General features: G+C 47.6%; 1 protein-coding gene across 10 annotated transcripts in view; it reads left to right on the top strand.

Moving 5' to 3' along the window:
- The window catches only part of MPRIP (myosin phosphatase Rho interacting protein), a 133,264-nt gene extending 126,055 nt beyond the window's left edge, over positions 1 to 7,209 (top strand). For all 10 annotated transcript variants that reach the window (XM_081029114.1, XM_081029118.1, XM_081029117.1 and 7 more), the window contains one exon: positions 475 to 7,209. In XM_081029114.1, the coding sequence (XP_080885240.1) occupies positions 475 to 546 (72 nt within the window). In that variant the 3' untranslated portion in view covers positions 547 to 7,209. The remainder of the gene's footprint in view (positions 1 to 474) is intronic.
- Positions 7,210 to 14,159: the final 6,950 nt, after the last annotated feature.

A 14,159-nucleotide genomic window follows, 5' to 3' on the forward strand; every position in this document is an offset into this window, starting at 1 on the left:
GAAGGCCGAGAACAGGTCTGAGGGCAACAGATGCTGCCAGGCGCATCCGGGGGCAGCGAGGCTGGTCCCGGCCGGCGGCCGCGGTGCCCCAGCAGCTCGGGTCCCATGTGAGGCCTTGGTAATAGTCGCAAGCGAACCACACGTGGGCAGGTCCACATTCGAGAGAAGACGTAGATGGGCGGTTTTCGAGTTCTTGGCGCAGTCTTCTTTTCCTGGCTGAATCGGCCTGATCGCTGCTTGTCTAAAGAGCCCTCAGCTCAGAATTCACCTTCTCGCACACATGGTCTTGTTTCTCTGATTTGTTTCCTTTCCATCCAGATAACACCATTTCACAGGAGACGGCTCTCTGCTTAGCATGCCCCACTAATCTCTGAGGAGCCTCCCCCACCCCTCTGCCTCTGACTGCAAACTGCACCCCAGCATTAGGCACGGTCCGTAACCATTTGTCTGTCTGTCTGTCTCCTCTCCTCCCAGAGTCTGAAGGAAGGCCTGACAGTGCAAGAACGCTTGAAGCTCTTTGAATCCAGGGACTTGAAGAAAGACTAGCTGTGTCCCGCTCGACTTGAACATACACCCTTCCCAGCTTGTGGCAGCACAACCCAACACTGCTTTTTGTCTGTATCTTTGATTTTTTATCATTGCTGTTGTCATTATTGTCATTAGCTGTGGGTATGGATGCATGAGAGACTGGGTTATGGGTCGTTCCCACCATTCCCTGCTACGTTGATTCCGACTTCCCGTTGTCTTTATCCAGGCTTTCGTTTCCGCGGTATTCTAAAATCAGCCAAGCAGTGGGGGCTGGGGGGGCCAGCTGCGCCCGCTGGGCTCCCTTCCGGCCGCCACCCCGGCACTCGCTCGCTCACTGTCAGTATTACGCACGCCCGGCAGCCTGGCGCTAAGCTAGCTGTGGGGTCGGGCCCGGGCCGAGCTCTGCGCACCGGGTCGCTTGGAGAGAACAAGCCATGGGGCTGTGCTTCTGCCCGGATCCCTGCACTGACAGCTCACACGCCTGTGGCAGGAGCTAGGGGAGCAGGGCGAGGGCCGTGGCTTCTGACCTTTTGACGCACCACCTTTGAGCTTGAGAGCAGGCCAGCGTTTTGTATTCCTTCCACTGGTCCATCTTGGAACCACACCCCAGGTCATCACGGCAGACTTCACAACCTGGAGAATGTTGAAAGCAGCCATTCCTATTTTTGTTTGTTTTTTATTAAATCTTGCACAAAAGCCCCGGCCCCTCTCATTCCTTCCTACGCTCGCTCCTTTCTTGGCCACCAGTCACCCCGGTTGTTTCATGACTACTTGGCCTGGGGTATCAGACTGTAACTGCAAATGATGAATCCCCTCAGGGAATCCCACGGGCGAAAGAGGATTCACTCCTGTAATCCCTCTGGAAAGAAACCTGTTGCTTTTGAAAAGGTTGAGAGAAGCCCCCTGTGTTAAGAGGACAGTACAGAGGACGTCGGAGTCAGATGAGAACTGCCTATTATTTTGTGTTCTTCATCATTTAAGTAATCTGAGATACGAAGAGTTCTCTTGCAGCGTTTAGAGAACCTCAAGTAAACCTGTACTAACAATTTGGCTTTTTTAAGTTTGATTAATACCTTTTTAAGTGCCACCAAACACTCTACAGCTCTTCTTAAAGATGTCTTGAGTTGGAGTTTCTATTATGGCTCATGAAAACTGTTGATCAAGGAGTAGAACCAACCCTAGCCAGTGGGAAGCGGCTCTGCGGCCGCGGGAGCAGGTGCAGGCCTGAGAGTGGAATGTGTGCAGCTCGTGCTGGTCTCCCTGGGCCCGTCGGCCCATCGGCTTTATTGCCAAGAGCACGCTCTCACTCTGTTAATGCTGGAGTCTGTTTGATTGTCTCTGGATACCCGGATACGTGGGGATGAAAACGTAGAAATCTTGCTCGGTTCCTAGATTAAGTTAGTGAACACGTCATCTGGGAAGAGTCCTGGGAACGGCAGACAGAAGCCGCCCCACCCCCCCAGGGCTGTGTTTAATGTAAGACACACGCCTGGGGCTGTCTTCTCACTGCAATGAACTTGGCCGTCCTCCGTGAGCCTTCCCTGTTCACAAGCTGTAAGAGTCCTTCCCACTCCCGGCATTCCCTGTCTAGTCCATGTTTTTAAAAGCAAGAGAATAGTAGCTGATTGTAACAATCTGCTTACCAGACACCCCCACCACAGAGATTGGCCGCATTTTCATAAAGTACCCATGACCTGTTCATGTGCTCAGAATGGGGACGTACAGAAGCTCGGGAGGCTGGGGCCCGTGCCGCTAGAACACTGTCGCACGCAGCACGCGTGTCCTCTGGGGCGGAGTGCCATGGGACTCCGCATGCCCGGTCTCTGCGATGTCCGGGCACTCTGATGTCCGTCTTTCCTTCGCAGGACTTGCCTCAGGCAGCCTTGTGCCTCCAGCCATCCCAGAGCCTTCCGGCGGGGTCGAGCATGGAGACAGGCTCCCTCTGTCTTAAAACTAAAGGTTTGAAATCCACAGTGCTTTTGAGTGGGTCAAAAGAGCATTCATTTTATTCACTTGTCCCTGGAGGTGAGACCTCAGGAATCCTGGGGAACAGGTGTGTTGAGTGCAGCATTTGGGGTCCAAGGTGGACACTGGGGAAGACCTGTCACCACAGCCTTTGTAAAGGCCCCTCCTAATCACCCCAGAAACAGCGGGACTCGCTGTCCTGGGGCTGGTTCAATCTTGAGGTTCCCGGGAACACAGCCTCCCGCAGCCTTGCTGACTGGCGTCCTGTAGTGACAACTGCCAGGCTCCGAACCAGGTCTGAGCTGCCTGCTGCTGAATCCCGCCTTCCAGCGGGAGCGAGCGGGGAGGACGGAGCAAAGGATCTTCTAGTGTCACCTCGCAGTGCAGGCCCAGGGGTAGTGTCCCCCATAGGCACCCTGCAGGTACCACATCGCAGGGAGGAATTGCACCGGCTACCTACCGAAAGCAAGCACCGGTGTGGAGGTTGAGTAGGTTTCTGCACTGGTACAGGGAGGTCCTCAGGGCTGGGGCTGTGTGCGTGTGGAGGGGGGGACACTGTGCACCCAGGTGCTGGGGCTCCCCACTTCCCAGGAAGGAAAATGTTAACGTGGACCGACTCTGAATTCACAGTTGTAATTATGTTCCTGTAAATGTTTATTATTCATTTGTAATCTGCTAGCACCTGCAAAAAGCTGTGGCAGACATTCATGGGAAAACTAAACAGTTGGACTTCGTTTGTCAGTTTTTGTGAGCATCTGCGTTTGTGACAGCGGCGTGCAGGGCGGCGCGCACACCGCAGGTAGCCGCTTGCTGCTGGCCGAGCTCTGTCATGCGTGAGGCCAGCCCCCGAGCAGATACGAAGGCCAGTGCCCCGGTGACCACAGCTGTCCGCAGCCTCCTTGGCACTGGGGCAAGGTGGCAGACAGCACTTCGCCGCTAGAAATGGAAGCTGTGCAGTAAGGTGTCGAAATGAATGAATGTGTGGGAGGAAGTGATGGCCATCCTTGATGGACGGGTGGGAATGAGTGGGTTTGTCAGGAGCTGAGACCAGCGTCCACTCCCTCCCCGTCCCCGCCACCCCCCAGAAAGGGAGAGGCCACAGAAGGCCCCGGGCCCTGGCTAGTTAAGTGGGACTTGCTCTGCCTTCGTGTCTAGCTCGAGTCACTCGCTCCGACCCAACAGTTCGGCATTGTGGGCTTTGCACAGGCCAGACCCAGGAAGAGGGAATTGCAGTTTTTAAAACACACAGTTGTGACTGTCAGAGGCTGCCTGAAAGGAAGTCTGACAAGTAAGGCCAGGAAACAAAACTGGTGGCCTAAGAAACCTTTTTGTAGAATGCATTTATACCATCATTTCACCAGAGGTAGATGGAACACTGCCTGCTGGCCTGAGGATGGAACCCCGTCCTTGGTCACGGCCGCCTGGTGGTCCCTTTAGCAAGTCAATGGTTTTCAACTCATCCTGGGGGTGAAATGGTACAATGCCTCCCCTCCCCCTGCGGCACCCCCAGCTGTGTCCCCTACACTGGCGAGCTGGCAGGCATGTCTCTCTCCTCAGAGAAAGCTGCTTCGGGCACGTGTGTGACCCTGGCTCCTAGGCCCCGTCCGGCGGACGTGCGGGCTTCCCACCCCGCCCCGTGTCTGCTAACCACACACCAGGTCCTTCGCCTTCACTCACCAATGCACCCGAGACAGTTACTACCCACGGATTCAAGGCTGTTTGCAGTTTGTAAAAAGAATGCAACCCATCAACATTTATTTTTCCTGAAAATAAAAGTTTGCTCATCATTGTCCTAAGGAAGCTTGGGATTTTAACATTTTCCTTTATAGACACAATTTCAAAAAACCAAAAACTAAATACAGGATTCAGTGACCCCTTTATTCCCCAAAAGGAGGGGGTAATTTAAGTATTTTTAAAGTTTTACAAAGGACAATGAAGTATATTAGTATTACACTTACGAGGAATTAAATGCTCCAAGAAAAAGGCGGCACATTGGAGGCTGCGCTGCTGTGGGAACGTCGGTCATCTGAAACATCCCACCCCTGCAGGTCCTGCGCACTTGGGCGACTGCAGTGTTTCATGTTACATAGGAATTGGCTTTCATTTTAACTGGGCCTCCAGTTTCTCCACCCGGTTGCGAGGAGCAAACAGTTCTCATGCCCTGCGACAGCGGCCTCAGTGGACCTTTATGAAGGACCTGGGAAGAACGCTGCTGAAACTTCCTTGTTCTAAAGGTTCTCACACTAAGGGATGTGCACACCATTTGTTTTCCATCTTTCATCGTAGGCTCTTCTACCTTGTGGTTCTCGAGCGAGGAGTTACTAGACTGCTCAGCTAAAGATCCCGTTCCCCATCAGCGACGACGAGGAACTGCCGTGGGCTTTCCACAATGTCAGGCTCAGAAGGTGACCAGTACCCAAAGTCCCATCCGGCTTTCCCACGCAGCAAGTCCCTGAAAAGTCTGAGCTTAGACATTAGACTTCCAATCTTAGCAAAGGTGTTTTTACTCGCCTGAGAGAAGGTCAAAGGCCAAATCCTTCACTGTTGTCAGCACCAGAAGCAGGACCCTGGGACACTTCCCCAGCAGGCAGGGCCAGTCAGCCCTCGCACTGCTCTTAGGAGGTGGCGTCTGTTGTACTCACCTGCAGTTTGGGGCATTCTTACACTTAAGGATCAGCTGAAAGGGACGTCTAGTCCTACTTGCTTTGGGTTCTTTCAGAGGGAGACTTGACATAAACCCAGCACGGAAATGCGTCTTGTCAAGGTCTCTCAAATTTTGCTGAAAAGACCCAGCCTCATTTTCCCTTTTGAGAACAATAAGTTTCAAGTATTGTTTCTCTCTAAAGGGCAGAGGTCTACCTTCTCTGAAGTCTTTTCAGCAGAAGACACAGAGTAGGTAATCACACTAGACCACCCCCGTGTGTGCCACCAATAACGCTCTTTAAACCACCTTCGGTCCCTTTCCTCTAGGTGTTCATACAGGACTGTGTGACAACTTAAGTCACAGCACACTCTGTGGCTTCCAATTTCTCTGTGTAAAAGCTGTGTTTCTTCAAAATAATCGGTATATTCAGAGCAAGCAATGTAAATATTACCCAGAAGTTACTATAGGCTTTTTGTGACTTTTTTTATTGTATACACTCATCCCTTTTTAAGGTAAAGAGCACAGCTTTGGGTATAAGATTGAACCCCAGCCAACATTGTAAGGAAATGTTTGTAATGACTTTCTAAAAGCGTTTATCATTGAAAAGTGGTTTTAAAGACTGTATAGTGTCTAAACTAATGACAGCCCTGCACCTGGCTATTGTCTTTCATTGAAAGAACTGTAGTTGTCGTTCTTGGTAGAGCCACTTCAAGTCCTGGAGGGAAAGGAAGAGAAGAACATGGTGGTTGCATCTTGACCAGCTCCTTGGCAGGGCACTCCGAGACTTGGAGGGGACGTCGTTTCACACAGCCTGGCAGGGGGTCTGTGTTCCGGGCAGGGCTGCATGGGGAGGCCAGCGTGGCATGTGGCTGCCCCCGCTCGTAGGCTGTTGTGCAGTAGCACAGAGCTCACACAACTCGGAAGGCTGTTACGTTACCATACGTGTCTGTCCAACAGGTAACATTTAGTCACAAAGTACTTCAGAATTGGATGGTCCAATGCAGGAGGACATTGAAGTCTCAGGGGTAAAGCACGACAGTCGGTGTCCACTTGCGGCACTGGGGGGCCTTCCCAGGATGCACGTGGAGCTCACAGTGACGGAGTCAGATCCGGACGGCCCGCCTGCTGCCTTCACATTTTCCCACGCCCTTTGCTCTTTTCCCCTTTACAACTAGTTGTATCACATATTTCAGGTTTTTTTATAGAAAGCTAGGAATAGATTATGGAGAACACTAAATTATTGTATTATGTTTATATCACAAAACTTCAATTAAAATGGATTTTAGGATTTACCTTTAATATTAACGACACATCTACTGACATTGTTAGGATTCAAACCAGTTAAGTGACGAGAATTCATGTGGTTTTCCTAAGTAATATTTATAAAATGTAAAGTTTCTTAAGTGGTTCCTCAACAATTATAATTCTTAGTGATTTTTCTCACAAAATACTCTTCTATCAGGGTGAATGTCCCAGCTCAGTACTAAAGATAAAAACACTATACCAAACTGGTGTGAGAGCTGACATACAAAGTGAAAAATACTGGTCATTTGTTGTCACAAGTTGGGGAATAATTCACAGCAATCACTTTTGCCTCAGCTACTTATTTCAACAGCCAGGTGGTACGTGTTCAAAGAACAAACTTGTGTAACTTTAACTGGTGTTTATTTTCTGTACTAATGCTAAGTGATAATGTTCACCAGACTAAGTCACATGCAGAAGAAAGCAGAGGTCTGAGGAGCCCGGGTGACTCAGCACACGCCTCCCAGGCGCCACCGAGTCAGCCACCTTCTGTCAGGCCCCAGGGTCTTCCCTGCAGAGAAGAGCCTGGTCAACGAAGCTGCTCGCTCTCTCCGACAATTCAAGAATTTTATGGTTTCGTTTGAGGCTTTTTTTTTTTTTAACAAAGTTTCTAATAACAGTTCACTACAACTGAAGTATTTGTCAAAATATTTATTCCTTTGTGTGACATGCTAGATTCCCATGGATGTAGCTGATCATTTCTATTTTGTAAATATTACCTAACTTTACATAAACTAGACCGTAATAAACTATTTTTGCATCACCCCTTGCATGCTGTGAATGAGGTTTTGTTTCATGGAGAGAGATGCAAAACATGCATTTAAATCAAAAGTCTTCAGAAATTGGTCAGTAGAGCTTTATAATGTTTTGGTTTTTACATTATCTGCTTTTTTAAACAGCGTTTTTAAAGTTTTTGGATTAGTTGTCAGCATTTAAAAATCAGATTTCTCATAAAAATTCGGTTTCTCATGTGTATATGCAACACATAGTAAGAAATATTTCACATCCACAGTCTAAGGTACATTGGCTCAGTTACAGACACTTTCAGGAGGCCCAAAGGACACTAAGAAATACTAATGAGAGGAAGGAACTGTAACTCGCCCATACCTTCCCATTTACTAATACATTTACTTACAATAAAGTTTTATTTTTTGTTTTCAAAAGAATGCATCTGAGACACACACACACACCCCAACCACAACCCAAAATGGCACAAAATAATGCTCCCTTACTAGAATATACTCTAATGTCTCATTCTATTTCATGTTTTGAAATGCTTGTTGTGACCCACTAAATGAATTTAAGATGATTTTTTTCAATATTGCAACAACCTTTAGAATGAAATATGTGAAAATGACTAACATTCCAAATTTTATTCAGATAAACAAAAAAAGGCTACCTATTACAAATCAACTGAATGGAATTTATAAGACTTAGCGAGAGCAGAGCTGAGTGCAGACATAAAGGAGAACTATTGTCAGCGTGCTGTTCTAGTTTAAGGGTGTCCAATAAGTTTCCAACCATTTAAAACAATTAGTCAAATGTACACACAGTTTTTGGACACTGGTCTAATATGGCATTCTAACAGCTTTTAACACTTTTTAAAGCTATGTAAGTGCAATTTTATAAACCAGTTTGCGTATGAGAAACCTAACACTTTTTCATAATAAAAACACTCAACAAACTAAGAATAGAAGGGAATTTCCTCAACACGCTCAAGTCCCATTAAAACCCACAGCTAACATACTCAGTGGGGGAAGACTGAAAGTCCCTCCCCTCCCCCAAGATCAGGAACAAGACGAGGATGTCTGTTCTCACCATATCTATTCAACACTACTGGAGAGTCTTACCAGAACAATTAGGCAAGGAAACAAAGGCATCCATGTCGAAAAGGAAGAAGTCAAACTATCTGTATTTGCAGATGATCTTATATAGGGGGAATCCTAAGGAATCCACCAAAAAAAAAAAAAAGGAAATTATTAAAACTAGTAAGTTTGCAAGATACAAGATTCATACACAAAAATCAATTATATTTCTATATACTAGTAATGAACAAACTGAAATTAAAGCAATTTCATTTTCAATAACATGAAAAAAAATTTGTTTACGTGTAAGACTTGTATCCTGAAAACTACAAAACTTAAAGAAATTAAAGATTTAAATAAATGGAAAGCATCCCGTGTTCATGGACTGGGAGACCATATTGTTAGAATGGCAATACTCCCTAACTTATCTACAGATTCAACACAATTCCTATCAAAATCCCAGCTGCTTTTGCAGAAGTGGATCAGCTGATCCTAAGACTCATACGAAAATGTAAAGGGAGCCAGAATAGCCAAAAGAATGTTGGAAAAGAATAAAGTTAGTGGTGGCCAGTTAGCTCAGTTGGTTAGAAAGTGGTGCTGATAACACCAAGGTTGCCAGTTCTTTCCCCTTATGGGCCACTGTGATCTGCGCCGTTCTTAAAAAAAATAAAGAGGACTCATGCTACTGGGTTTCAAAACTTACTACAAAGCTTCAGTAATCAAGCCAGTGTGTTACTGGCATATGGATTGGTATATATATATATATATATCAATGGGAACAAAACTGAGAATCCAGAAATAAGCCTTTACATTCCTGATCAACTGATTTTCAACAAGGGTACCACTACAGAGATTAAAAGGCAGATTTCAGCGGGCAGAAGACCTTGGGAACTTGAAAATACAACAATTTATATAGGCTCAGAAACAAAGAAAAAAACTCTTATAACTCAACAATAGGAAGGTAACCCAATGAAAAAATGGGCAAAGGATATGAACAGACATTTCTCCAAAGATGATATATAAATGACCAGTAAGTATGTGAAAAGACGCTCAACATCATTAGTCGTCAGGAACGCAAGTCAAAGCCACAATGAGTCACCACCTCACTCCCAACAGGCTGGCTATAATTAAGAAGTCAGGTATTTTTATTGGCAAGAATTTGGAAAAAAGGAACCCTCGTATGGTGCAGATGGGAATGTAACATAGTGCAGTCACTTTGGAAAACAGTCTGGCAGTTTCTCCAGTGGTTACACAGACTTCCATGACCCAACAATTCCACTATTAGGTATTTACTCAACCGAAATGAAAACGTATGCCCACCCACTTGTACGCGAATGTTCACAGCATCATTATTTGTAACAGCTAAAAGGTGGAAACAACCCAAATGTCCATCACCTAATGAATCAGTAAACAAAATGTAATACATCCATACAATGGAATACAGTGGTACCTCGGGTTCCGAACGTAGTCCGTTCCGGAAGACCGTTCGCAAGCAGCCGACCGCTGGGCCTCGGGATCTTGCGCTCAGCGGAGGCCGCGACATGTTCGACTTCCGAGGCGTGTTCGAAAACCAAAGCATTTACTTCTGGGTTTACGGCGTTCGTAAACCGAAATGTTCATCAACGAAGACGTTTGAAAACAGGTACTACTGCATTATTCAGCTAGAAAAAGAAGTGAAATAGTAACATGCTACAAAAGAAACAGCCCTCACAAACATGCTAAGTGAAAGAAGACAGATACAAAATGCCACATATTGTTGGATTCCATCCATACGAAATCTCCACTGCAAATAAATCCATAGAGACAGGAAGCAGATTAGTGGTTGCCAGGGGCTGGGTTTGGAGGGAGTAGGGAGTGACCACTGATGGGATAGGGTTTCTTTCTGAGGGGATGAAAGTGTTCTGGAATCAGTGGTGATGGTTACATAATTCTTAATATACTAAAACCACTGAATTGCATACTTTTAAAGGGTGAATTTTATAGTTCAGTAGTACCTTGGTTATCGAACGTCTCCGTTGATGAACATTTTGGTTTTCGAACATCGTAAACCCGGAAGTAAATGCTTCGGAAGTCGAACATGCCACGCGGCCTCCACTGAGCGCAAGATCCCGAGGCCCAGCGGTCGGCTGCTTGCGAACGTTTCGGAGCTCGAGCGGTCTTCCGGAACGCACTACGCATGGATTAGGTTTGAAAACTGAGGTACCACTGTATGTGAATCTCAGTTAAGTATTATTTTTAAACAGTTGCTTTAAAAACCAATTCAAGGGCCGGCCCAGTGGCTCAGGTGGTTGGAGCTCCATGCTCCTAACTCCGAAGGCTGCCGGTTCGATTCCCACATGGGCCAGCGGGCTCTCAACCACAGGGTTGCCAGTTCAATTCCTCGAGTCCCGCAAGGGATGGTGGGCTCTGCCCCCTGTAACTAACAATGGCAACTGGACCTGGAGCTGAGCTGCGCCCTCCACAACTAAGACTGAAAGGACAACAGCTTGACTTGGAAAAAAGTCCTGGAAGTACACACTGTTCCCCAATGAAGTCCTGTTCCCCTTCCCCAATAAAATCTTTAAAAAAAAACACAATTCAATAGAACCAATAAGCGCTTTAAGACACAACGTAGTTGCGTCGGTTCATTCAGACACCCGAGGCATACCAGTGGTTGACAAACTGGTAGGCCACACACTCCTAACACAACAATTTGTTTTTTAGTCACAGGGTTGCAAGAGTTTCACTTTGCACATCAGGTTTCTTTTCAAGCTCTATCACGGCCCCAGAGTTCAAATCACAACCGTGACCGGAAACCACAAGGCGGACTGAGCCTGTGGGGGTGTGTGGGGGGGAACGGGGGGCAGTTTCCCAGACTCCTCTTATGAAGGAACTGCCCAGCCTCCCAACTTCTTTCCACGTCTCTCTCGGGGGAGCCAGGACGGGAATTTGTAGGCAGAGAGCAGCCGCAGAGGACACACCCACGAGTCCCCTCCCAGCCTCTTCCTGTGGGTGCTCAGGGAAGGTCAGAAGGGCACACCCGCTCTCCTAGGGGTCGCTTCAGGGTAACTGCCCATCGCTGGACTAGCCCCCAAATAACTGTCACTCAGTACAAAGCCACTTACTCGGCCTGAAGTATCTTCTGAATCAACTAAAGATCAGCTGCTTCATTCATTTACCTTTTGTACCGCCAAACCCGGGAACTTACCACCCTGGTGTGAATTCCACGGCTCCCCTGATAGACCAGTCCCCCCCCCACCCCCCACCCCCGACCCCCGCTCCGCCCTGTCCGGGCCCAGCTGCCCCTCCTCGCACCTCTCCTGTCAGAGTGGGGTGCGGCCAGTCCAAAGGTCAGGGCTCCAGTCATTTTGCGCAAATACCTATCATCTAAATGGATACAAAACACCTCCAATTCAGAGGTGGATTTTCGTACTGTGGCCTCAGGAAGTTTTCATTCCCTGCAAGTTCTTGTCATAAAGGTCAGCTACTATCTGAAACTTTCCCCACTGCTGCTAACATGATGAAAACACCAAGATAAACAATATAAATAAAATTATATTTAAAATTATGGGATGAGATCATTTTACCATTCTCAAAACATCACTGTAGACCACTTGGCTGGAAGGCTTCGTATGCACACTCTTACTGACACACTGATGTCACCATGCTCCGCGTGCCACCTGCTTCTGGGGGACGGGGATGCAGTCACAGCTGAGAGCCAGGCACTGCCACGGGAGTGGGCTGCGGGCGTGCCCGCTTCACAGGTCAGGCGCAGGGGCTGTAAACTGTACCAGAAGTGGCGTTCGTGTCTCGGAAACACTTCGGGACACGCTGAAATAAAACCTTCCAGTCTTACTCTGCTGGAGAGACTCTTATGTTCACCAACAGTTTCTAAATACCTGTATGCTGTCCCCTCACAAAAAAAAGTTTTGGCCGGCCCGGTGGCCGAGGCGGTTAGAGCTCCGTGCTCCTCACTCCGAAGGCTGCCGGTTCGATTCCCACATGGGCCAGCGGGCTCTCAACCACAAGGTTGCCGGTTCAACTCTTCGACTCCTGCAAGGGATGGTGGGCTGTGCCCCCTGCAACTAGTAATGGCAACTGGACCTGGAGCTGAGCTGCGCCCTCCACGACTAAGACTGAAAGGACAACAACTTGAAGCTGAATGGCACCTTCCACAACTAAGATTGAAAGGACAACTTGACTTGGAAAAAAGTACACACTGTTCCCCAATAAAATCTTTAAAAAAAAAAAAAGTTTTGTTTAATAGAGAGCAGCCACGATCTGAATGACTGAGCAGAAGGCAAAGACACACAGCACTACCATTCCAGAATAAGAACATGTTTATTCAAATGTGTGGGAAGTCCAGACCACACAGCGTCATCGTTCAGGAGACATTCTACAACTTCTCCCATTTTCTTTTCAGAACATACTTTGCTGGAGAACAGACTCAGATGAAAAATCACATGTAATGTAAAACCACTTCTTGTGATTTCTGATCCACATATTATACTTTACAGCTTCAATTAAACAAGAAAAATTAACTTTGAGTTTATTTGCCTAACACTGTAAGTCAAGGGTAACTTTAAAAATGGAAAAATATGCAACACTGAGCTACGTGAGCATGATGGGGGAAGGGAAACTGACATACACACCACACAGACACCAGGACAGGTGACACAGCATGTTACATATGCTTACATATTACGTATTACTTGTCATACAGAAATACAAGATGGTAAAATAATCATTCAGACGTTATTTGAGCTATCTCTATATAAAGATACATGTTCTGAAGAAAACAATTTGGAACATTTCACAAATGTATATAAGATACCTGTTCTATTACCTATGAATGCGAAACCCTGAGCTGAGAATGAAAATAGACCGTAAGGTAGCACAGCCTGAAACTGGTCTCCCCTCCACTTTAGTCCACTAGATGGTCAGGTGACTCGTGGCTAACGACATCGAGCCAAATGAGAATTAGCGAAGTTCAAACGTGGTAACATGAAGGCCACTGCTAAACACAACAATATACGCTGGGTGTGAGAATGTTCAAAATGAAAAGCTTAACATGGAAACAGAAGCAGCTTCTGCCCGCTCAGTCTGTCCTGACAGACCACACACGGAACCACATGAAAATAAGGGAAGCTGCCAGGATGGACATTTTCACGTGCACTTGTTTAAAAAGTAATTATGCAAGAAAACAGGTAAGACGATGGCCCACCTGCTGCAGTGACAGCCAATGCTCCCGAGGGGCCTGAAGGCAGCCCCTGTTCCCACTGTGCCCAGCTCTCCTCTCTCACCCCTTTTCCTGCCTGAGTGGGACCCGCCAGTAAGCTATCAAGGAGCTGGTCCCAGCAGGGACGACGAGACTCAGCCAATCCCAGGGTTCAGCTGTGTTGGCTGGGGACTGGCCGGCCCAAAGGGACAAAGGGAGCCTGCAGGAGATACCTGCAGGGCTGACCTGAGGGGCTGGCCAGAGAGAAGGAGCTGCTCTAGACCAGGAAAGGGGATCACTGGGACCCTGCACAGGCAACGCTCCTTTTCCGTGTGGCTGCAGGGACACGTGCATCTGCGCACGGCACCCGGCCAGCTTCCTGCGCGCACACTTGGCAGAAGCTGCGTTTGCTGATGGGGGCAGAAAACCGCACAGCTCGTCCAAAACAACTGACCTACTGTTGCAAGAGTCCCCTGTGCTCCTTCACCCTGAGCACTCCGGCTCACGTCAGCATGTGGAGGGATGAGAACTGGGTTTGGACGGTATTTTGCCTGATGCCGAGGTTTCTCTCAAGCAGGACGCAGACTGCACCGTAGCTCGCAGAGCCTCCGGGGACCCACGCTTAGGTCCCGTCCCTTGCAGCTTTGATCTGGTTTCAAAACCAGAGGTACCAAAGTGGTGTGACACCTCTGTCCCTTCCAATCCTGAAGACAGAGGT

The sequence above is a fragment of the Rhinolophus hipposideros genome (genome assembly GCF_964194185.1).
Source record: "Rhinolophus hipposideros genome assembly, chromosome: 20".
Taxonomy (NCBI): Eukaryota; Metazoa; Chordata; class Mammalia; order Chiroptera; family Rhinolophidae; genus Rhinolophus; species Rhinolophus hipposideros.